Source organism: Chrysemys picta, chromosome 3 (genome assembly GCF_011386835.1).
Source record: "Chrysemys picta bellii isolate R12L10 chromosome 3, ASM1138683v2, whole genome shotgun sequence".
Lineage (NCBI taxonomy): Eukaryota > Metazoa > Chordata > Testudines > Emydidae > Chrysemys > Chrysemys picta.
The window spans coordinates 161,256,600-161,278,776 of record NC_088793.1 but is presented as its reverse complement, the minus strand read 5'-3'; the positions used below and the strand labels follow the sequence as shown (position 1 = coordinate 161,278,776).

Here is a 22,177-nt window from a genome sequence, read left to right as displayed (position 1 = left end):
ATGGGACATATTATTTCTACATTTTCAAATATGTTTATTTCATTTACACTGCAGAATACAAAGTGTACAGTGCTCACTTTGTTAATTTTTTATTACAAATATTTGGACTGTAAAAAAAGATAAACAAAAGAAATAATATTTCTCAATTCACCTCATATAAATACTGTAGTGCAATCTCTTTATTGTGAAAGTTACAAATGTCAATTTTTTTAACATAACTGAACTCAAATAAAACAATGGAAAACTTCAGCGCCTACAAGTCCATTCACTCCTACTTCTTGTTCAGCCAATTGCAAAGACAAACAAGTTTGTTTACATTTATAGGAGATGCTGCTGCCCGCTTCTTATTTACAATATCATCTGAAAGTGAGAACAGGTGTTTGCATGGCACTGTTGTAGCCGGCGTTGTAAGGTATTTACATGCCAGATATTCTAAACATTTTTGTGCCCCTTCATGCTTCGACCACCATTTCAGAGGACGTGTCCACGCTCGATGACGATCCAAAGCAGCGTGGACCGACACTTGTTCATTTTCATCATCTGAGTCAGATGCCACCAGCAGAAGGTTGATTTTCTTTTATGGTGGTTCAGGTTCTATAGTTTCCACATCAGAGTGTTGCTCTTTTAAGACTTCCGAAAGCATGCGCCACAACTCGTCCCTCTCAGGTTTTGGATGGCACTTCAGATTCGTAAACCTTGGGTCGAGTGCTGTAGCTATCTTTAGAAATCTCACATTTGAATCTCCTGTGTGTTCTGTCAAATCTGCAGTGAAAGTGTTCTTAAATCGAACAACATGCGGAGTCATCGTCCAAGACTGCCATAACATGAAATATATGGTAGAATGCAGGTAAAATCACAGAGCAGGAGATATAGAATTCTCCCCCAAGGAGTCCAGTCACAAATTTCATTAACGAATTATTTTTTAAATGAGCGCGTCATCTGCATGGAAGCATGTACTCTGGAATGGCTGAAGCATGAAGGGGCATATGAACTTTAGCATATCTGGCACGTAAATAACTTGCAACACTGGCTACAAAAGTGCTATGCGAACACCCGTTCTCACTTTCAGATGACGTAAATAAGAAGTAGGCACATTATCTCCTATAAATGTAAACAAACTTGTTTGTCTTAGCGATTGGCTGAACAAGAAGTAGGACTGAGTGGACTTGTAGGCTCTAAAGTTGTACATTTTTATTTGAGTGTACTTATGTAAAAAAAAAAAACCACTCTACATTTTGTAAGTTGCGCTTTCACAATAAAGAGATTGCACTACAGTACTTGTATCAGGTGAATTGAAAAATACTATTTTGTTTATCTTTTTACAGTTCAAATGTTTGTAATAAAAAATAACAAAGTGAGCACTGTACACTTTGTATTCTGTGTTGTAATTGAAATCAGTATATTTGACAATGTAAAAAAAATCCACAAATATTTATGATAGATTTAAATTGGTATTCTGTTAACAACAGTGCAATTAAAACTGTGATTAATCACAATTAATTTTTTTAATTGAGTTAATTTTATTTTGAGTTAATCACTTCAGTGAAGTGCGATTAATTGACGGCCCTAATAAAAATGGTCAAATAACCTAAGGTTTCATTTAAAACCATGATTTCATCTCCTCTGGTTGCAAAGAGAACAGTGAAAAGAGGCAATAATTTGAGTTATTGACTTGATTGCATTGGGAAATATTCAGTTTATTGAATTTGTTACTTTTTCAGTAAGGAAGTATACATAATACTACTTGGATTTTCATAAACAACTTAAATGAGCAAATGCATATGCACTGAATGTAAATGTCTATTTTGGTCAAATGGAAAAATGAATGGTATAAAACATATATTGCGTGTGTGCATGTGTTCCTTTTTATTTATTTGTGTGTGTATAGATATAAAATATGTATGTATAGATATAATGTGGGAAAACTGCCATTGACTTTAGTGAAACCAAAATTTCACCCTTAGTCTGTTAGATTTAGTCCAGTGGTGGGCAACCTGCGGCCCCATCAGGGTAATCTGCTGGTGGGCCACCAGTTTGTTTACATTTGCACGGCCCCCGCAGCTCCCAGTGGCCGCGGTTTGCCGTTCCCAGCCAATAGAAACCGCGGGAAGTGGCGCGGGCTGCAGGGACGTGCTGGGTGCCACTTGCCGCAGCTCCCATTGGCTGGGAACGACGAACCGCGGCCACTGGGAGCTGCAGAGGCCGTGCAAATGTAAACAAACTAGTGGCCCACCAGCAAATTACCCTTTTGGGCCACAGGTTGCCCACCACTGATTTAGTCTATTAAAACTAGTGGTTTTTTACAATTAGGAAGACTGTTGGAGATCTAGTGTTTCTGCTCTTCTATAGACATAAATTTCAGTACTCAATAGATTCCATTTTGGATTGAAGATTTCTTGGTTAGAGTTTACTTCTGGAAAGACAAGACTGCCACACTAAAAAGATACAAATCCTAAGGCTTAATTTATTTTTAAGTAATATTGACATGTTTGGGTTTTGTTTTGTTTTCCTTAGGACTCTAGTGATTCATGGATTTACTCTTGGTGAAAAAGGAGAGAAGATGTCTAAATCTATGGGCAACGTGGTCGATCCTGACGTAGTAATCAATGGAGGCCAAGTAAGTCACGACACACATTGTGTCATGGCATTTCTAGTTACATTTTTTCGTGGCCAAGAATTACAGTCATGTTGTTGTGTAACATTTCCCTGTACAACTGCTTTATGGCAGAATATTGGAAAGCTGCTGTATAATAAAGTTGGATATATTGAACTCCGTTGAGCTGAAATTAAAACCTGAATTGTTTCTCAGCTTTGAAGTGTTCAAGCTGCAATAAGTTTAAGATTAATTCTATTGAATATGACTATTCTTTGGTGATAGGGAATGGAGAGGGGCTGTAGCAATTCTATTGACAGTATAGTTCATTCTAAGCTCTTGAGAGATATTATTCTAAGGGTTTGTTTGTTTGTTTGTTTTTTTTTTGAAGAAGCTGAACTGGATGTGTGCTGCAGAGAGAGATCTTTGCAGTACAACAGTCATGGCATCATTTGCATATTAATAGGCATGTAGAGTGAGGCCAGTGACTGGGCTTCTTGATCTGGAAACTTTTCATTTCATTCTACATTCAGAGAGGTTATACTGAAAGTAAATCCTCTGAAACACTGAGCTTTGTTAGTCCTTGCTTTTACTGGTGATCCTCTTTGGGGGGGGTCTCTTCATAATTCTGTGAATCTTTGGCATAGAATGACAGATCCTTGGTAGGCTTTACTGACATGATTTGATAAAAACTTTTCTCTTTGTGTGTCAAAAAATCAAGGGGGGGGGATGATCTTCCAATTTCAAAGAGAATGTGGTATAGAGTCTGAAGCTAAAAATCATTTAAAGACATTAATATTTATACTGTATCTTCTGTTTTTAGTTAGAACCATGCCGTTTTTCTAGACATCAAATATATTGGAGTAATTCATACAGCAGGTGGCAGTGGGGAGTTGTTCTCTGATGAGGGCTCAGGACAGAGCCACAAAGTAATCGTTTTCTAACTAGATATCAAATTGGTTGGGAAGCAAGTGAATTAATGTGGCTTTCTAAATAATGTAATATAGAAAAGCCGCTCTTCAGCTATTTATTAGATTGTAGGTGATAGATAGGCACTTCCTTATCCTGAAGAAAGGAAATAATTAAAATCACAGTACAGCTGTGATGCTAGCAGCTTTAAGTCTGGGACTGCTTTCCCCTCCATGGGAGACCTGCTGGAGGGGCAGGGCTAGCGATGTTTGTGGTGGTGCCATCAGTTGACAGAGTGGCAGGGGATTCAGTACATAAGCAGGTGGAGAGTTTGAGCCCCATCTCTGTTCAATTAATTTGTAGAAAAACCATTCTAAACTTGTATACTGGTTCTCTTTTGACCCTGATTGTCAGATGGTATGGGGAGGAAAGAGAAAATGATGTGTCTCTTTCACTACCCACTCCAAATGCACGGGGCTAGGATTTTGGGGCGTCAGATGAGGTGGTACACCCCACTCAGTATGATTCCAGAAGGAGGGGGCCTGAATTAGCTGCTGCTGCTGCCACGCTGGAGCTGAAGCTAGCTCTGTGCCTCCGATAGATATTGCAAGGAGAGGTAGAGGGAGGCTGTAACTGCTGTGAGCTTGTATTACAGTACTGCTATAACTACCGATATAGTAAAAACAAAGGGTGGGTATCTAAATTCCAGAGTGTACATTTTAGTTAGAATTATTTGTAGACGAATCTTTTGGGCACAAATACAAACATGATGTTGCTGACCCTGGAGTCTTACTGTATTGGTTTTAAAATGTGTTTGCATTGTCTTAAATTGCAAATAAGCACCATTGAAAAGAGCTTTGTGTTTTTGTCAATGAACAGGACCACAGTAAGGAGCCTCCGTATGGCGCTGATGTCCTTCGCTGGTGGGTGGCAGAATCAAATGTTTTTACTGAGGTGCTGATTGGACCAGCTGTACTTAGTGCTGCAAAAGACGATATAAACAGGGTGAGAAGTGAATATGATGCATCTGATTTTAAGAGAACACATCCTCTTCACCTTTGGTTTTATATTTACAGAGGAGAATCCATTGTGATACCAAAGATGACCGCTGACTTTGAAATTTGTCGCAATGGAGTGTATGTGAGCTTTTCTTTTAGCTGAAAATGAAGGGTGTTTTTTCTCAAGCACATAATTATTATTGTTCCCTTTTGTGATGTGCTGGTCAAGTAGTAATATATTTTAGGGAAAATAAAAATATGTTCTTTTAGCTTGCCTGCCTTTAGCTATTGTTGGTATATAACCTATTTATTCACAACTCTGCTGTTATGATCCTTTTGGTACAGGTACTGTATTTTGTAATGATTTGGAATCCTCAATTAGAAAAATGGTTGCGCTTTCTATTTTATTTAAATTTAAATTGACAGGGTGGAAATCTCTTGTGCGTCTTGTTTACTTTTCATTCTGATGAAACTGTTTCATTTAACACTTCTGAATGGTTTATTGTTAGCTTCGGAATACGCTCCGCTTTATGTTGGGAAACATGGCTGGCTTCAATCCAGAAACTGACTCCATCCCCAGTTCAGAGATGTATGTAATAGACCAGTACATGCTACACTTACTACAGGATTATGCTAAGAAGGTGAGGGTGAATTATGTTAATCTACTGTGTACTTTGTTATATAAGGTGGGTTGTTAGTGATTAATTTAAATTGGGAATATAATGTCTCTGGGGAAAATGTTTAGAAGTGTGTTTGCATTATTTTGAAGAAAAAATGTAAATAATGAGCTTTTCCAATGATGGAGCAAAATGAAGATCTATCTTATATTTGTGATAAGGAAATAGCTGCGTAGCATACTGTATATACAACTGAATTCTTTCCATTATAAATGCCAATTTTTGGCAAGAAAAAAACTCACTCTAGACTGCACTTGGCATGCATCTGTATTGTATAGTACACAGAGGTAACTCATAAAAATGTTTTAATTGTATGAATGTAGGAGAGCTTTAATCTTCATGTAGCCATTCGAATATAGCCTATTTAAAAAACTAAAGGCTAATTTTGCTCTCTGACACATACATGCAACTTCCACTCAAGTCAATGGGAGTAAAGGCTATGTATCTGAGGGCAGAATGGGACCCTTGAGGTGATCACTAATATAGCCTGCCTCTACTCTGGGCAACTTACGGCTTTTTGAAAGGTTTAAAAAACTTCAATACAAGTCCTAAGTGGGCATGTTAAATTTTGCTTTATTTGAGGCCTGCCTTCAGAGGCCTCAAATTGCTCCAATTAGAGGAGGGTATACAGCCATATCTAATGCTTTTTTTGGGGGGCGAAGGGGTGTCAATATATTTAAATGCAATTCAGAGCACGTTTGGTGTATGTGACCTGTGTAGCTAACATGTTCCTCTTGATGCTCCAAATGCTCTGTTTACATTCAAGATTGGAGTAGCTATAGCAGAATCACTTGGCTTTCAGACACTTAGGAAATTTGCAGGTTATGAAACATTCACTTTATAAATACAAATCAAATAAAAAATTTTCATTCAAAATCTTGAGACAAATTGGTTAGATGTTTTTTATTTTGATTAGCAAAGATGCTTCGGCAATGTACAAGTGGTGAGAGGGTGAAATACCTTCACAGAGCTGGTTAGGTGAGCCAAATGGAATTTCAGCAAGTTCAGGACCTAGCTTACTAAACACATCTAGGATAATTGAGCCAGAAATGCATTCTGCATACTCGAGTGATGAAAGAAATCAGAAGGCTGTCTCCTAAAACCTGCTAAGCAGAGAGGGGAGTACTGGAAATACCTGGTAGAACAGTAGTTGCTATACCTAGCATGCTTTTTGGATTTCTCTTCCCTTAATCTTTTTTCCCCAGATATACTAGCATGAAAACAGGATTGCTTTAGATCTTATTTCTCTTTGCCATCCCTTGGAGAGGGATGTTTGATTCTGTGTCTTCGAATGATTTCTCTATTCCTGTTGTTACAAACTCACTGTCCAATTCATATGAATGATGAATTATCAGGTTTTTTCCTCAGAAGAGCCCAGAAAGATGTTCTCCCAGGCTCCTTACCTTTCTCCTACTCAGCACTTGCCCCCTTCCTGTACTTTCTTCAAAAGAAAATGTTCCCAGACTTATCATGACCTACATTTCTATCCAATGTGATAGTAATTGGATGTGCTGCTATCATCTCTCTGTTCCCCAGGTTACAGAAGCGTACAAGGAATACGATTATGGCAAAGTTATTCGTTTGTTACAAGCATTCCACACTAGAGATTTGTCCAACTTTTACTTCAGCATAATCAAAGACAGGTAGGTATTAATGCCTGCCGTCACTAAGGCAACTTTTTTCTTTTCATGATGTTTTTAAGAAACCTGGTTTGAGATTGGCTGTGGAACTCTCATAAAGGAGATAATATAAATAGTGATTGAAGTATATCTCCATCCCAGGCTACCCTGAAAACAAATACTTGTGGCAAAATAGAATTTATTTTTAATGAAACTTAGTTAGCAGCTAGAGGGTGATTTATAGTATCCAGCAGCATTGAACCCATCTTCTCAAGACCTGTATTTCAGCAATTCTTGTTTCCTTCCAACCGTAACTGGAAGGGATACCAGATAGTATAGATTTAGCCCCAATAGGCCTTTTGTGTTACTGGCTCTTAATTGAATTGCTTAGTTTTCTAGAGGGGATACACATCTCATTCTTTGCCAATACTCTCTTGTTAATTGGACTTACAGGTTCAGAATCAGACTTAGCAGGCGTTGTTTAAAAAAAAGCTGTTGGCGTGCACGTTGGTATTTATTATGCAAGAACTAGAAGGTCACAGATTTTTCAGTAGATGCTTTTGCTACATCTGTCCCAAGTTTTCCAGGACAGAGTTTCACGTTTCCTGATCCTTAGTCTCAAATTTCTCCAAGAAAAATTTTCCTTTAAGGGATGGGTTTTTCTTTCTTCGAGACCTTCTGTGCCAGTCTAGAGGCTGGGTATAGGCCCTCTCTACTGGGGACCCAAAACACTGAAGCTTTCTGAGGGGTATCATCCCTCCTACACAAAGCAGTCAAATGAAACCTCTTTAAACAATAACTTGAAACCCAGAATTGTTGTAAAGGCAGAACACAGTGTAATCTATGTACAGACTTTGAAAAACAAATTATGGCTTAAAGTTAGACCCTTAGGTCTATCTTGAAACACCTAAATAAGACCGATTTTAGCACACATCTTGTATCTGGCTGAACTCACTCTCTCTCCTTACTGAAAGCAACTTCACAAACTCTCCCCTCTTGTGACTCACAGGCTTTATTGTGAAGAAGAAAAAGATCCTAAACGTCGTTCATGTCAAACAGCCTTAGCCGAGGCTTTGGATGTAGTGGTGCGGTCGTTTGCACCAGTCCTTCCTCATCTGGCAGAGGAGGTTTTCCAGTTCCTCCCATACAAGAAAGGTAAGGCATGTACACCTCCATCACAGAAACCAGACACTGACATTTCAGAGAACTTGTACTAGAATAGTAACTGGGGACAAAAATTTGCATTTGTTTAAAAATTTGTATTTTTTAACTTTGCAATTAAAAGGTCCTCGCCATCCTTTGTCTAGCTCAAATAAAAATAAGTATTTAAAGAAATCAGCTGCAGAACAGTTTTATGGAAAGGGAGCAGTAGACAGCACAAACTCCAATGCACTGAACATGTTTGTTTTTGTTTCAAGAGGGGGAGAGTGTTTTCCATTCTGGCTGGATTAACACAAGCTCCGTGTGGAAGAAACCTGGCCTAGAGGAAGTGGTGGAGGCTGCATGTGCGATGAGAGACTCTTTCCTTGGATCCATTGCTGGCAAAAATGCTTTGGAGCATGAAGTCATCATTGTAATCGACCCTGGGCTGCTCTTTGAGTTAATGGAGGTAAAAACGAAAAACACCCACCCATCCACCCCACCTGTTAACATTCTAGAAACAAATAACTCCTACTCTACTTGAGCACTTAGGGCTAGATCTCTGTAGGCGACTTGGAGTCAAGGTTACAGTGCTTAACAGGGAGGTGCCCTGAGGTCTAGGGGAATCCACAGCCCCAAGTCAGGAGCCCAGTGCTCTATACAATGCACAGGGAGAGTTAGGTGGCTCAGAAGACAGCTAGCCTGTGGGAAATACTAAGGAGAGGGGGTGACCTGAGCCCCATCCTCAAAGGGAGTTAAATGTCAATCACCACTTGGGATTCAGTTGGAAGCCATCTCCTGGCCTTAGGCACCTGTGTCAGGTCAACCCTTTCTTGCAAAAAGTGGAGACGGGTGCCTGTGTTCCCTCCCTGGTTAGTGCATTCACCTATGATGGGATGTGATACCTGGGTTCAGATCTTCCCTCTGCCTTGAAGTAGCGACGTGAACCCAGGTCTCCCATCTCTCAAGTGAGTGCTCTAATAGCTAGCCTATAACACCATTTTGCCTCACCCATTGAATATTCAGGTATTTCACACAAAGTGGAACAGCTTCAACAGAAGTGATTGAGACTTACCCCATGCTCCCCTCTAGCTTGGTGGTGAGGGCACTCGCCTGGCACAGGGTGACTTCCTCCTGCAGGTGGGGGGACAACTAGGTTGAGGATCTCTGGGACTCAGGTGCCAAGCGGCTTGGCACCTATCAGGACATAAGCAGCTTTGTGCATGCTACTGACAAGTTTAGGTGCCTAAATCCATGGCTCTAGTCCTTTGCAGCATTTTTCAGATGACTGCTAACAACACGGACAATGTTCCACTTAGCTAATCCATGTGATTTCTGAGCCAGGGTCAGCACACTTGTCAGAACGTGAAAGGGCTATTTTCTGTTCTGAAAATGGACATAGGGTCCAGACTTCTTGCTATCTTAAATGATTAGAAGTTTGATGCAGGCTTCCCTAGTGGGTTGCAGTTCAGTACTGGATGTGGAACTGATACAGGAGGCATAGGCAAGGGATTTTGGCCACTTCAGTTTCTTGGTCCTCTGTTCAACCTAGGTCTAAGTGACTGAAGTCAATGCCAAGCCTATAGGAAAGAAGTTGGTAGTTGTTTCAGTCCAGTTACTAATGATTGTGTCCCTACGAGAAACTACTACTATGTCTGAAACTCTAAGCTTTTAAAATGCAAGGGATTGACTTGTGCTAGGGCCTAAGGCATTTAAGGAAGGTGTATGCTGAAGTTTGAAATGATACTGGGGAGAGAGATTTCCAGCATTGTCAATCTGGTATCAAAACTGAGCATTAAGATCAATCATTTTGTTTTATGCCCCTGACCTCAGGAGCTGAGAGGTCAGAGGATAATCGTTATACTGCTGGCTGGCAGTAGGATGTATTCCCGCAGCTGGAGAAGTGGCTCAGACAAAAGCTCTGGCTGGTAATGTTTGTTGAAATGTCCTGCAGCCACATGCACACCTCTAGCCTTTGCCAGCAGGAGGGCTGGACTTGAATCAGGCAGCTTGCAAACCCCATGCTGCATTGTACGGTGTATTTGTTGAAAATGTTTAAGCTATTTAAGTTCAGAAACGACTGTTCTTTCCAGACACTGCAGTCTGAGGAGTCTTCCAGTGTATCGCAGCTAAATGAAATCATGATGGCTTCACAGACAACTCTACTGTCCGAACTACCTATAGAAATGGCCACAGATGAAAAGATCATTAAAGGGACCTTTTTGATTAACTTAGAAGGTAAGAAAAAGGGACTAACAACTAACCAATGCCTGCTTCTACCCAGCAAACACAACTCTCTCTTAGATTAGAAACTTACCTATTACCGAGAGCTGATGCCGAGCAGGATCAGCCCCTTTCTGTGCACTAGTTTTTCTTGGTCTCTTACCTGCATTTAGGACTCTGGTCAAAGGTGGTTCTTGGAGTTTAGCTTTACTTTATAGAAAGAAATAGAGAAATGTTAACCCCCCCTAAACACAGTTAGCGGGAAGCTGTAGTGTGAGCTGGGTTTTCAATGCTGACTGTACGCTATACAGTAAAATTTTCTTTGACAGGTGGTGATATTCGTGAAGAGTCAACATATAAAGTTATAGTCCTACCAGCTGCTAAAGCAAAATGCCTTCGTTGTAGGAAGTACACTGCTGATTCTCTACTCTCACTATGTCCACGCTGCACCGAAGTCATGGCTGGAAAATGAAGTGAGCTGGACAATTATGTAGATATTTCCACTTGGACTATAAAGTATAAACGACGGTTAACTCAATGTTTCATTAACCCAATGGAACCCCTGAGCTACAAAGTAACTGCAAGAGTTAAAGAAAACTCAGTATATGCTGAAGAAAGCTGTAGCAGTTCACGGGCAATGCATTTTATGCCTTAATCTAAGCAGAACTACAGTAGTGGAAAAAAACTTTAAAAATGCTTGTGTTTATATCAACTTGATGCCAAATAAAAGCTGTTCTTCAAACACAGCCTAGTACTACAAGTGTGTGTCAAAATTTAACATGGTCTAAAGTAAGTAGAGTCCTTTCTCTGAAACCAGCGGTAACTTATCTTGATGGCTATTGTAAAAGAGGAGATCAACTACTGAAATGGCAGGCTATTGCCTAGCACTGAAGATAGTGACGTCTAAATTACTTTATTCATAGTGGTGTAAACTGACTTTGTGAAGTTGCGTAGTTCAGCTAAACCTTCTGTACCCTGGAGAAACGGGTAAGGAAAAATATTTAACTATACATCATAGTTCAGGTCTGCATGCCCAGGGAAGGCAAAAACTAGAATCAAATCCCAAGTTTATTTGATTTACACAACTCCACAGCAAGTGACACAGAAAATAGCAGTATATACATAATCTTATTACTTACAGTACATTACAGGGTTGATGTAAAGTGTTTCACATAACACCTTAGGCCTTGAGTCTCAATTACACTAAGTTCCTTCATGCTGCTCTGGTAGCGCGAAGGGATTTAATGTAAACAAGAAACAACCCTTAGGCCTGGTCTACACGGGGGGGCGGAATTGATCTAAGTTACGCAACTTCATCTACGTGAATAGCGTAGCTGAAGTCGACATACTTACATCAACTTACTGTGGTGTCTTCACCGCGCTGAGTCGACTGCTGCCGCTCCCCCGTCAACTCTGCCTGCGCCTCTTGTGCCGGTGGAGTACAGGAGTCGATGGAGTGCGCGGGGGTCGATTTATCGCGTCTAGACAAGGCATCATATAATAAGGCCTACAGTAGCCTCAGAGGAAACTGCCCTACAATTTTACCCTAGAACATCTCAGACAGCCACGTGTCTCTTACCAGTATTTAGCTTGTCAATATACTGAATCAGTCTATAAAGTTGGCAGGTACTGGCCATTATTTGCTTTCACTAGCACAATACCCTTCATGGTAACCATAATGTCATACAACAGCAATAGGCGTAAATGAGTTATAGCTATATTCTTTAAAATGCAAAACAGAATGCTGTGTTTTTCACAAAGCCTCCATATTGCTAGAGGTGAAGTAGCATTGTAAACTGATTTCTGTACATTAAGAGCCAAGAATACTGAATACATAAACTTCAGACTGTCTGTCACTTTAAAAGTGTTTATTTCAAGTGAACCCTTCTTGTAGCTTGTCATTCTACAAGGGAGTGGCAATCCCCACCTCCACAAACTGTTCTTGTTCCTGTTTTAACAGTAGTTCCCTGATAACAGCAGCACACCTCAGAGAAGGTAATCACTACTGAGTAGGTTACTTCTAGTATTGGTAAATCCTATGTCCTATTGTTATCACCAAATTCCTTTATATAATAAGGTAGATTTATGATTCTGTGTATAGTTAACAATTGCAGACAGGTGCAAGTTACAGGAGTCAGCTAGCTGTTTCCATTATAACTGATACAGGCTCAAGCCAGGAATTGGTGAGAATCATTCTTCCAGTCCTGATGTTCACAGAAAACATGTATATCAGAGGACAACAGGGATACTCAGCTGCTGTAAGATAAGAATGGTGGTCTGCTTCTGATGGCTTGAAAAATACCACCCAAAACTTAAGGATTCTGGCTTCCTAATACAGATATCCTGTGGCACTGTACTACGAAGAACACACAAGGTTTTGTAAAACACAGGTTTTCTGTATTACAGATCTTCAGCACACTGGGCAATAATGCACACTACAAGGGTATGATTTCTAAAGCATGTTAACATCTTATACTTTAATTGGTCTGTATCGACCCTGCTGGTACCCACTAGAAGTTCCCTAGCACACTTTAACATAATGCTGTTTTAATGTATCACACGTTAATGCACTTTAGAAATCACACCCCAGAGGGTGCATTATCCCATAGTGTAGTTCTACTCTTACCAGAAAGAGTGTGTTCTAAATAACTCATTTAAGCAAGTGAAGTATTAAGACCAGGGGCTTGATCCTGGAGTCCTAACTTCACCAGGATTTCCATAACAGCCGCACTAGGAAACTTACGCTCCAATCTTGTTTGGGTGAGGCCTTATTGGTAAAGTGATGTTTGTTTCTACATTGATGGTCTTAAGAGTATTCTTCCCCAATACTTGAACTTTGATGGGTGCGTTCCTCTTTCTAATTTTATCCTCATTGAGAATGCAAGGTGTTTTGTACTGCTGTTACAGGAAGTGAGCCCCTCCATCAACTCTGGCTCCTCTGAAGATTAACTACTAGGGGCCCTTCAGAATAGAACTCTTTTATGGAAATTAAACACTACCATTTTTATTTCAGAAAAACATGATAGCCTAACATTTTTCCTTACATGATACAGATTTATGCAACTGACTGTTGTCCAATAACCAAGCATATATGGAAAATACATTTAACATTTTTTCAGAGTATGAAATATAGAATCTCACATGTTAGGGTAAGAATATAATTTGTAAATAAGTGGAATAAAACTGCTGTTAAATGTAACAATCTATTTAAGCTAGAGCAGAAGTGCTTGAGTTAGAAATAAATAGTGGAGCACTTGAGTTATTGACAAATGTACAAAGATTACTAGCTCCTAATATATTATGCACAATAGGGTGGAACTTAGATAGACTCCATTGTAAAAGCATTTGCTTTTTAAATTAGTTTATTTTACAAAAGCCACATGAATGTTTCCCTTTACAAAGGTCAGCCTCAGTGTGTAAAATCATGCACTACCTCATCTTACAGCAGAAGTGTTTAAAACTAGTACGTAAATTGTCATGAAGAGATTGCTTCTACAGCCTCGATCAGATTCAAGGCAAGGCTATATTGCCCGTGGTTTTCCGGTAAGTGCTCTATTACTTTGTTTACGAGTTTCGCTGTTGTTGCAATTGGCACTTCGACATTTTGAAGATCGTGTGGGTCCTGCAAAAGGATTTTTAAAAAGTGTTAGAAAGAAAAGGCCACAATGAAGTTTGCTTGTAATTGTAAATGGGTGTCTGAGCTCATCTCTAGATCACAGCAGAGTTAAGTAAGCAGTGGGGGATTTAAGCCCAGTACAATGAAGCCTAAATATGATGTATCCAGTACTAGTTTGAAGTCAACACAGCTATTCTTGTATCATCCCCCCCTCCCACCCCCCTTTGAACTGTACATTCAGGGAAACAGAGGACTGCAGAGAACTCCTTTGCTACGGTCAGATTCCTTTGATCTGAATCAAAAGTTGAAAAGTTCTGTACAGGATCCTGACTTTCACTAGGATAAATGCTACCCACAGTACAGTCTTTAAACTTACAGAAACTCATACAGGGAACACTATTCTGGAGGACATGAGTCTTCTATACAACATAATGCTGCAGTTTATATGAATGCTTCTTAGATCACACTCTGGCACCACTCAAGAGAACCATGCCACTCACTAGTGCACAGCAGAAAACTCAATTTATTTCCTCTGAAAGAAGCTTCATTCTACAACTTCTTGAATTGTTTCACAGATTTAGCACAAGTTAGTCTTGCCCCCAGACTAAAGGAAGATCAGCTACAAGCAGTTGAGCATACTGCCAATAATTACACAGTAAAGCAGTCCCATGGTTTAAAACATGAGTAATAATATAGTTTCACGGGGGAGGTGGGGACACATCCATTAAAGTGAAGATAAATTATTTAAACTTTTGGAAAGGGACATTTTTGGACTCCTACTCATCTTGTCCTCAAGAGCAGCAAATATGCAATTGTTTACATGCACCTGAACAATTTACTCCCCTTCAAGTGCTGGTAAAAGGATTCCCAATAAAATCTAGCAGTGAAAAGAGGCATTTCTGCAATACATTCACATTTTAAACCAATCAAGATATTCGCTCTATCCTCTGAATTGACTGCAACCTGTAACACTGAAGTTGTGTGGCTTTTTAGAAAATGTAGAATGGAGCAGAGATGACGAGATAGTTGATCATGCTGGGCTGTCTTGTTCCTATTAACCAGAACTGAAGTCAGGTAGGCTTGGACTCAAACTTTACACTAGAGCATTACTAAAAATGTTAATTTTTAAAAGTAATAAAAGTCTTTGGTCAAAAGGAAGCTTTCTATAAATTTATTTTCTCATTTAGGCTGAACCTACCATAGCTTTAAGCCAGGTACATAGTGTCGGAGGAAGTCTGGCCAGCAGCTCCATGCCTTCTTTCGTCTGTGTGTGTAGTAAAGCATAGGCCAGTCTCTGGCCTGTCAGCACAAGTAGCTGTGATGCAAGCACTTCTTTGTCATGCACTTGAAGAATGGCCTGAGAATAGGAATATACCAACAAAACTCATAGTAAAAATGTGCAAGATTACAGATGACCCATGTAGAAACTACTTTATCTTGCTTCAGCCCTAACCTTCAATTAATACAAGGACAAATGAAGGAATTTGAAACGGATTTATCAGCCAATGGTATGGACTCTTGTTAGTGACTTTTACTGAAAATTGTGGAACAAATCCACAATTTTTTTCCAAGTCCTGCACTGTAGAATGCAACTCTTATAATGGCTACATGGCAGTGAGTCTTAAGGCTCAAGCTCATACCTTAAGATTCTTGAAACATGAGTTCACATCCCCTCTGTTTGAAAAACTGTCTCCTGCTAAGATGATAGACTAAGAAAACTGAAAGCTTTTTTACTGTCTCAAGCCTGCACATTGCCCTAAAGTCATCTGATTAGAACTACAGTGATTTATACACAGGCATATTACTACAGACACTTGAATTTTGCTTATTTTTCAAGCTCTCTAAAATCATTTACTTTTTCAGTGTCACCTCTTTGCATATTTGTTACTTCCCTCTAAGGAAGGCAGAAACTAACCACCATGCAGTTTGACAATTCCAAATATTGATAGTTCAAGGCTGCATTTTTGTTTTAAGAAGCATCAAAATCTCTCAATATTGGAACCACAAAACAGCAGAAGAACACCATTCCGAACACAGCACGAAGATTTCATGAACATGCAGCGTAATGAATTTTCAAACTCTTCTTCTGTGACAAGTTTCAGAGAGGTAGCCGTGTTAGTCTGTATCGCAAAAACGAGGAGTTCTTGTGGGACCTTAGAAACTAACAAATTTATTTGGGCATAAGCTTTTGTGGGCTAAAACCCACTTCATCAGAGACATGGAGTGGAAAATACAGGAGCAGGTATAAATACATGAAAAGATGGGAGTTGCCTTAGTTGAGGTCAGTCTAATGAGACAATTCAATTAACAGTAGGATACCAAGGGTGGAAAAATAACTTTTGTAGTGGTAATGAGTAGCCCGTTGACAAGAAGGTGTGAGTAACAGTAGGGGGAAATTACTTGGGAGACAGGCCAGTCCTCGCTTACAGACAGCCCCCCAACCTGAAGCAAATACTCACCAACAACTGCACACCACACAACAAAAACACTAACCCAGGAACCAAACCCCGGTGCCAACTCTGTCCACATATCTATTCAACGGACACCATCATAGCACCTAACCACATCAGCAACACCATCAGGGGCTCGTTGACCTGCACATCTACCAATGTGATATGTGCCAGCAATGCCCCTCTGCCATGTACATTGGCCAAACCGGACACTCTCTACGCAAAAGAATAAATGGACACAAATCTGACATCAGGAATTATAACATTCAAAAACCAGTAGGAGAACACTTTAATCTCCCTGGTCACTCAATAACAGACCTCAAAGTGGCAATTCTTCAACAAAAAAAGCCTTCAAAAACAGACTCCAACCGGAAACTGCAGAACTGGAATTAATTTGCAAACTGGACACCATCAAATTAGGCCTGAATAAAGACTGGGAGTGGTTGGGTCATTACAAAACCTAAACCTAATTTCCCCAATACTAATTTCCCCCTACTGTTACTCACACCTTCTTGTCAACTGTTTGAAATGGACCACTCTCTTGGTATCCTACTGTTAACTGAATTGTCTCCTTAGACTGACCTCACACTTGGTAAGGCAACTCGCATCTTTTCATGTATTTAGACCTGCTCCTGTATTTTCCACTCCATGCCTCTGATGAAGTGGGTTTTAGCCCACAAAAGCTTATGCCCAAATAAATTTGTTAGTCTTGAAGGTGCCACAAGGACTCCTTGTTGTTTCTTCTGTGACAACTCGTTTAAGTAAGTTTGACACTGAAGTTAAGTGCTAGAGTTTGGGTTAAGAATCTGCTCAAACTGGAAGTGGAGTACTTTGAATCCCCACATTGTTTCTTAACTGTACTGACAAATAAAAATGAATTCTTATCCCAGACCTCAGTGCTTAGCACAACTTGCAATGACTGTTACTGCTTAGTTTAGTTTTGTTCTGCACTAATGGTAGAATCCCATCAGCGAAAGGTGTGAATTCTTCCCCCCACTCCTCCCAAATAATTTTTCTTGTTTGCAAAAAAATTAACATGGCTGTCCCAGATAACTGTGTGCACCAGAATCAAGTGTTAGAATGTTCTCTGTTGCTGGGGGAGCACAAGCCAAGTCAAAATTGTTTGTAAAATAAAGGGGAATACGAATCAGAACTGTCCAGTTACAGACCTGAGTAACTTAGCTGTGCCTCATGATTCTGGCTGTACTCAAGCTGCCAAAGGCACTTTTTAATCATTACCTCTTCTCCGAGATGATCCAGGCCGTAATTATACAGTTCACACACATAATGCCTTCTAATCACATCCTCACTGAGCTGAAGGTGCTGTGCCAAATCCAGAGCCAAAGTTGGCCAGTCCTTGTCTTTTTCAGCAGGAAGTGGTGCCTCTTCTGGGAGCCCTCTGGCCTTTTGTGCGGAGCACTGGCCTTGTACCATTGCACTCACAGCTTTCATTAAGAACTTGGAAGCAAACACCAAAATGAGTTAGCAGCAGTTTAATTTTACCTGAAACTCCTTTAAAGGTCTATATTTCCTTGTGGCAGTGTAAAGGATTTAAACTCACTTGTTGGCGTATGGATAACACGTTTGGATCCATATCCCCACTGGGCAGCAACTGAATTGAAGTCAGGTCTTTGAAAAATGCATTTTTGCCCTAAATTGAGAACAGGAAAAACCCATATTCAGAGAAAAATAGATCCATTTTGATCAAGCACTTGAAGGGACAATACTTTTCCCCCATTTAAATGCTATTGCATCTTAGTTTCCAATCCCGAAGAGAAATGCAGTATTTTAAATTACTGAAAGGCTATGAAACAAAAGAAACATTTGTTTAAGCAATCATATGTTTCACTAATATTTCTAGTTTTTTTTAATTACTTCACCTGGCATTCAAGCTTAAAAATTAGGCTACAAATTTCAATAGCAGGGGGTTCTCAATCTGCTATAGTTATCTAACCAAATGGAGCAATCATTACATAAGGAAATAAATCATTTTTTTTAAGCCACTAGCATTGGTTTCAGACCCTGAGGGTTATCATTCTAGATTGACATGCCAACTATGACATTTAGTGTGAAATACATCCAACCACGGGGTCTTTTAAGAAAGTAAAGTATTTGAGGGTTTTTTTGTTTTAAGTTTCAAGGCTCACTGAATGCCCCTTGAATTGTGCACACAGTAAAAAAAAGAGGTGACAGTAACCATTTTCCTGCTGTCATGCTGGATTTGACAAGAAAAGGCAGAGTCTTGTCAAAGGAAGTAAATGCATCTATGTACATGGAATAATATTCATTTGAAGATGGCCTTGCTTCATCACATGGAATTGACTGAGTTGTCCTGCTCCATGTTAGACATGGAAGCTGGTGCAAAAAGGCAGCTGTCAAACACTAAAATACTGGCAGTTAAGGTGTGCACCTCAATAACAAGACCCCTCAAAACAACTCCGTGCACCAACAAGAAGAAATACATAAAGGAATTGCAGGGTAGCCATGTAATCCAATCCTACTTAATTCCAAGTGCTGCAATTTAGTTCTAGATAAAGACTTGCCTTGTTAGAAATCAGATGATGAAGTGGCCTTTGAAACATTTACATACTATTAAGTCCACAGTCAATCAGCCGAGCTTCCCTAGAGATCTTTCACGAAGAAGTTCTCCCATGCAGCTTGCAGAACATGGGGGAATTTTGAGTGACTGAGGCAAAGATTAAAAGTAAGGCAAGGGAGGATGACAACCATATACAAAAGGCAAGGAAGCACAATTTTTTATTCCTCTTTCTGGGAAAGTGGTTTTATTTGCAGAGTTAGGGATGTTTTTGGTGGAGGGAAAAGGATGCTTTATGCAACACACCCAAAAAACAGGTCACATCTTTCACTGGCAAACAATGGTACTTAAGCATTCATGCAAGTGCTCTGCTAAATAGGTACAGAGTGCTGAATGGGGACTATGTTTAGACAAGAATCAATAGCAAAATACAAAAAAAAAAATAGTACTTTGTATTTATAAAAATATCTCAATACATCTTTAAGGAGACATCTGTAGTATGACAGTTCTGCATAGAACCAAATTTTTTTTCAAGTAGGATTAGTTTACAATAGTCTACATCAGCACTTTATTTCTAAAATTCACTCAGTGTGTGCACCTCAGCTGCGAGGAAAGCAGCTCAATACGTAACATTTTCTTTACATCTGTTTTAGGACTCAGGAGCAACAACAGATTCCATTTTAAATATAGCAACTCTTTATTTTAATCAGTCTGTTCTTGCTCTCACGGCTACTAGCTATTCGTTCTTTCCGAGAAAGAAGTGTGGCATAAAGCATCAGGAATAACTGATACAGAGAGTGACAGATTACGATAATGAAATAGAAGATTTATTATTTGTAATTTCTCTGTTCTTACAGTTCTCAAACTAACAAACGTGTGACCTAATCAGACTGCATCTTGTGTTCTCACCATGCAATAACAGTCATTAGATGGACTAAAATAAGGAGCGGATTTTGACACCTCTAAACCACTCTCAGGACATCCTATTCAGAAGAAAAGTTACCATGTTTGTGGACTGCTGTTCCGGTGACAATCCTTAGCTGAACAGAGTGCACCAATTATCTTTGGCATGACATCAATCTACATACTGTGTTTAAAGAACTAGTTATAAATAACTGATAAAACATGCATGCTTGTTAACTAGCAGCAGCAAGGACAGCATTATATTATAAAACATGTACTCATAACACCTTTAAAAGACATACCTTACTGTCAAATAGTGAGAGAGGTTTCACACTCTTCAGAGAAAACCTCATGATTCCGTATAATATAGTGCACAATACCGACTGGTGTTCGACAAGTGGGTAGTGGATGTGTTTCTGCTCCAGGGCTAGCTCTACTATTGAGATTGGTCCTTCAGCTGACACCCAGGCATCTTCTGTGTCCAATACTGGAGCTTGCATTTCATCACTACTAACATCAGCCTAGTACAGCAATGCAGAGCAATCAGCATTCAAAAAAATAATTACTTTAAGATACTGTTCAGAAAGATTATGAGAATCTCTATTAAAAATAAACAGGAGTTATATTACAAGCCACAATTTCTCCTGCAAAAGTATTTTAAAAAAATAATAGAAATGTTCCATGTTCACTAGAAAATAATTCACAGACTTTGGTTAAATGAAGTCATTAAAGTAATTGTAGCTATATTATTCATGTTGCCTTCAATTTTCATGGCAAAAACTTACTACTAAAACCATGCATGTTCTTATGTATTTTCTAATCAAAAAAATATTTTTTACCTCCATTAAGGTTTGAAGAAGATCTGAACATGAGCCAAGAAAAGATGTCATTGCAGTATCACCCATACCTACATCCTATTAAATAAACAGAGTAAATTTCTGCAACGTGATTTCGCTTGGATGCATTTTAAAACATTTTAGTTGAAACAGACAGAAAGAAGGGTCTTTATCAGCACTGTTTACATTTCTGGGAGGGCAGGCTTTGCTAGAGAACATACAAAAAGCACTAGTGCTAATTTCAGTTCCTTTATCTCATTATGTTAAGGCCAAATAGTTGCAACAAAAGATTTGGATAGAACAGACAAAAGTAGAATTTGAGAATTTCAATAAAGCTTTGCAACATCTGGAAAAAGTCTTGACTATGAAAGTTGCTTATTCTATCCACTTAATACATTGTTCTATTAAGTAATTATATTCCGCGAAGAATTTTATCAGAAACAAACAAACAACGCACTATCCCCGGAACATAGTTTCAATTAACTCTTCCAGGAGTTGATAAAATTATGTGGACAAAATGTTAGTCAGGTAAGCTTCAGTCTCAAGTTCACTTTCTGTACCATTTTTACTAGATTTGCTACACCTTTCAACTTTGAGTTGTCAAACTGGAAATTTAAGACTGGCTAAAATTCATCAATATTTTTTATTTTAATCTTTCCCACCCAGATCTCCTTATGCGTTGTCACATTAAAAACATGAAAAACAGATGTAATGACCATTGAAACAAAATGTAATCAAATATTTCTAAATTCCTTGTCATCTTTAGATAAATAAAGCATTACTTGCCCTTCTGCATAATCTGTCCTTCGGAGCTTTTCCAACCTATTATAGAACAAATTTTCAGCATAAGTCTGACACATGAGCAATCTATTTGTTAAAGTATTAACTTGGTATTAGTAACTTATTTTCCTTATACAACAGAAAAAAATTTCTACAAAGATAGATACAATATACTGGCTATCTTAATTAAAAGAACTGGGACTGGATACAGGCTATAGTACGAAAAGAGCTGAGAAGCAGTTTCTATGTTGAATATTTTCAATGGGCAAAGCTTTTGGCAAAAACATTCCTTACAGCCTGAAGTTTTCCACACTGTCTCTCATCTGTGTGATTTATTTATCTGCCATCTGAAAAATCAGACTGTACGTGCAACAGTCATTTTCAAGATGTTTAAACATTCTACAAAGTCTTCCTTATGAAATAAAAAATAGTTGCAGAATGATTTTAACATTCCTAATCTAAGAAGCCCGTTATTTATGTTCATATGAATAGCACGTATATGTACTTTTCTATAGAGCTTAGAAACATTTACCCATGGTGAACACTATTCAAAAATCTTGTGGCATGATAACAACCCTTCCTAACTTTCCATCTTTGCCAGTGTTATTTATTTGGGTTGGCTTCACTACTAATGTAGTAATTTTATAACTAGTATTTCAAAACATTAAATGTTGATTGAATTATGTAAGTCAGTGACTTTGAAGACTGGAAGCTGATGAGATACAAGGTTAAAAGAAGACAAGACCATCTCTCCCAGCTAAAGGCTTGACTCTCGGAATAACATGTTAAATAGGCTACCTTCAGCTAGGAGAAAATCTGTGTTATTGCAAGATAGAGCTACCCTCTTGGGATCCAATTCAAGTTTCAACTGTTTGAACTGATTTTTCACAAGATGCA

At 39.0% G+C, this 22,177-nt stretch overlaps 2 protein-coding genes across 8 annotated transcripts in view; one reads left to right on the top strand and one right to left on the bottom strand.

Moving 5' to 3' along the window:
• The window catches only part of IARS2 (isoleucyl-tRNA synthetase 2, mitochondrial), a 56,873-nt gene extending 45,968 nt beyond the window's left edge, over positions 1-10,905 (top strand). For both annotated transcript variants that reach the window (XM_005306945.5, XM_065589417.1), the window contains 8 exons: positions 2,515-2,617; positions 4,382-4,507; positions 5,010-5,141; positions 6,714-6,820; positions 7,806-7,951; positions 8,215-8,405; positions 10,030-10,174; positions 10,489-10,905. In XM_005306945.5, the coding sequence (XP_005307002.2) occupies positions 2,515-2,617; positions 4,382-4,507; positions 5,010-5,141; positions 6,714-6,820; positions 7,806-7,951; positions 8,215-8,405; positions 10,030-10,174; positions 10,489-10,631 (1,093 nt within the window). In that variant the 3' untranslated portion in view covers positions 10,632-10,905. The remainder of the gene's footprint in view (positions 1-2,514; positions 2,618-4,381; positions 4,508-5,009; positions 5,142-6,713; positions 6,821-7,805; positions 7,952-8,214; positions 8,406-10,029; positions 10,175-10,488) is intronic.
• Positions 10,906-11,209: 304 nt separating this feature from the next.
• The window catches only part of RAB3GAP2 (RAB3 GTPase activating non-catalytic protein subunit 2), a 91,038-nt gene continuing 80,070 nt past the window's right edge, over positions 11,210-22,177 (bottom strand). For all 6 annotated transcript variants that reach the window (XM_065589413.1, XM_065589414.1, XM_065589415.1 and 3 more), the window contains 7 exons: positions 21,287-21,322; positions 20,504-20,578; positions 19,967-20,185; positions 17,787-17,876; positions 17,465-17,683; positions 14,974-15,132; positions 11,210-13,781 (listed from right to left, as the gene is read on the bottom strand). In XM_065589413.1, the coding sequence (XP_065445485.1) occupies positions 13,635-13,781; positions 14,974-15,132; positions 17,465-17,683; positions 17,787-17,876; positions 19,967-20,185; positions 20,504-20,578; positions 21,287-21,322 (945 nt within the window). In that variant the 3' untranslated portion in view covers positions 11,210-13,634. The remainder of the gene's footprint in view (positions 13,782-14,973; positions 15,133-17,464; positions 17,684-17,786; positions 17,877-19,966; positions 20,186-20,503; positions 20,579-21,286; positions 21,323-22,177) is intronic.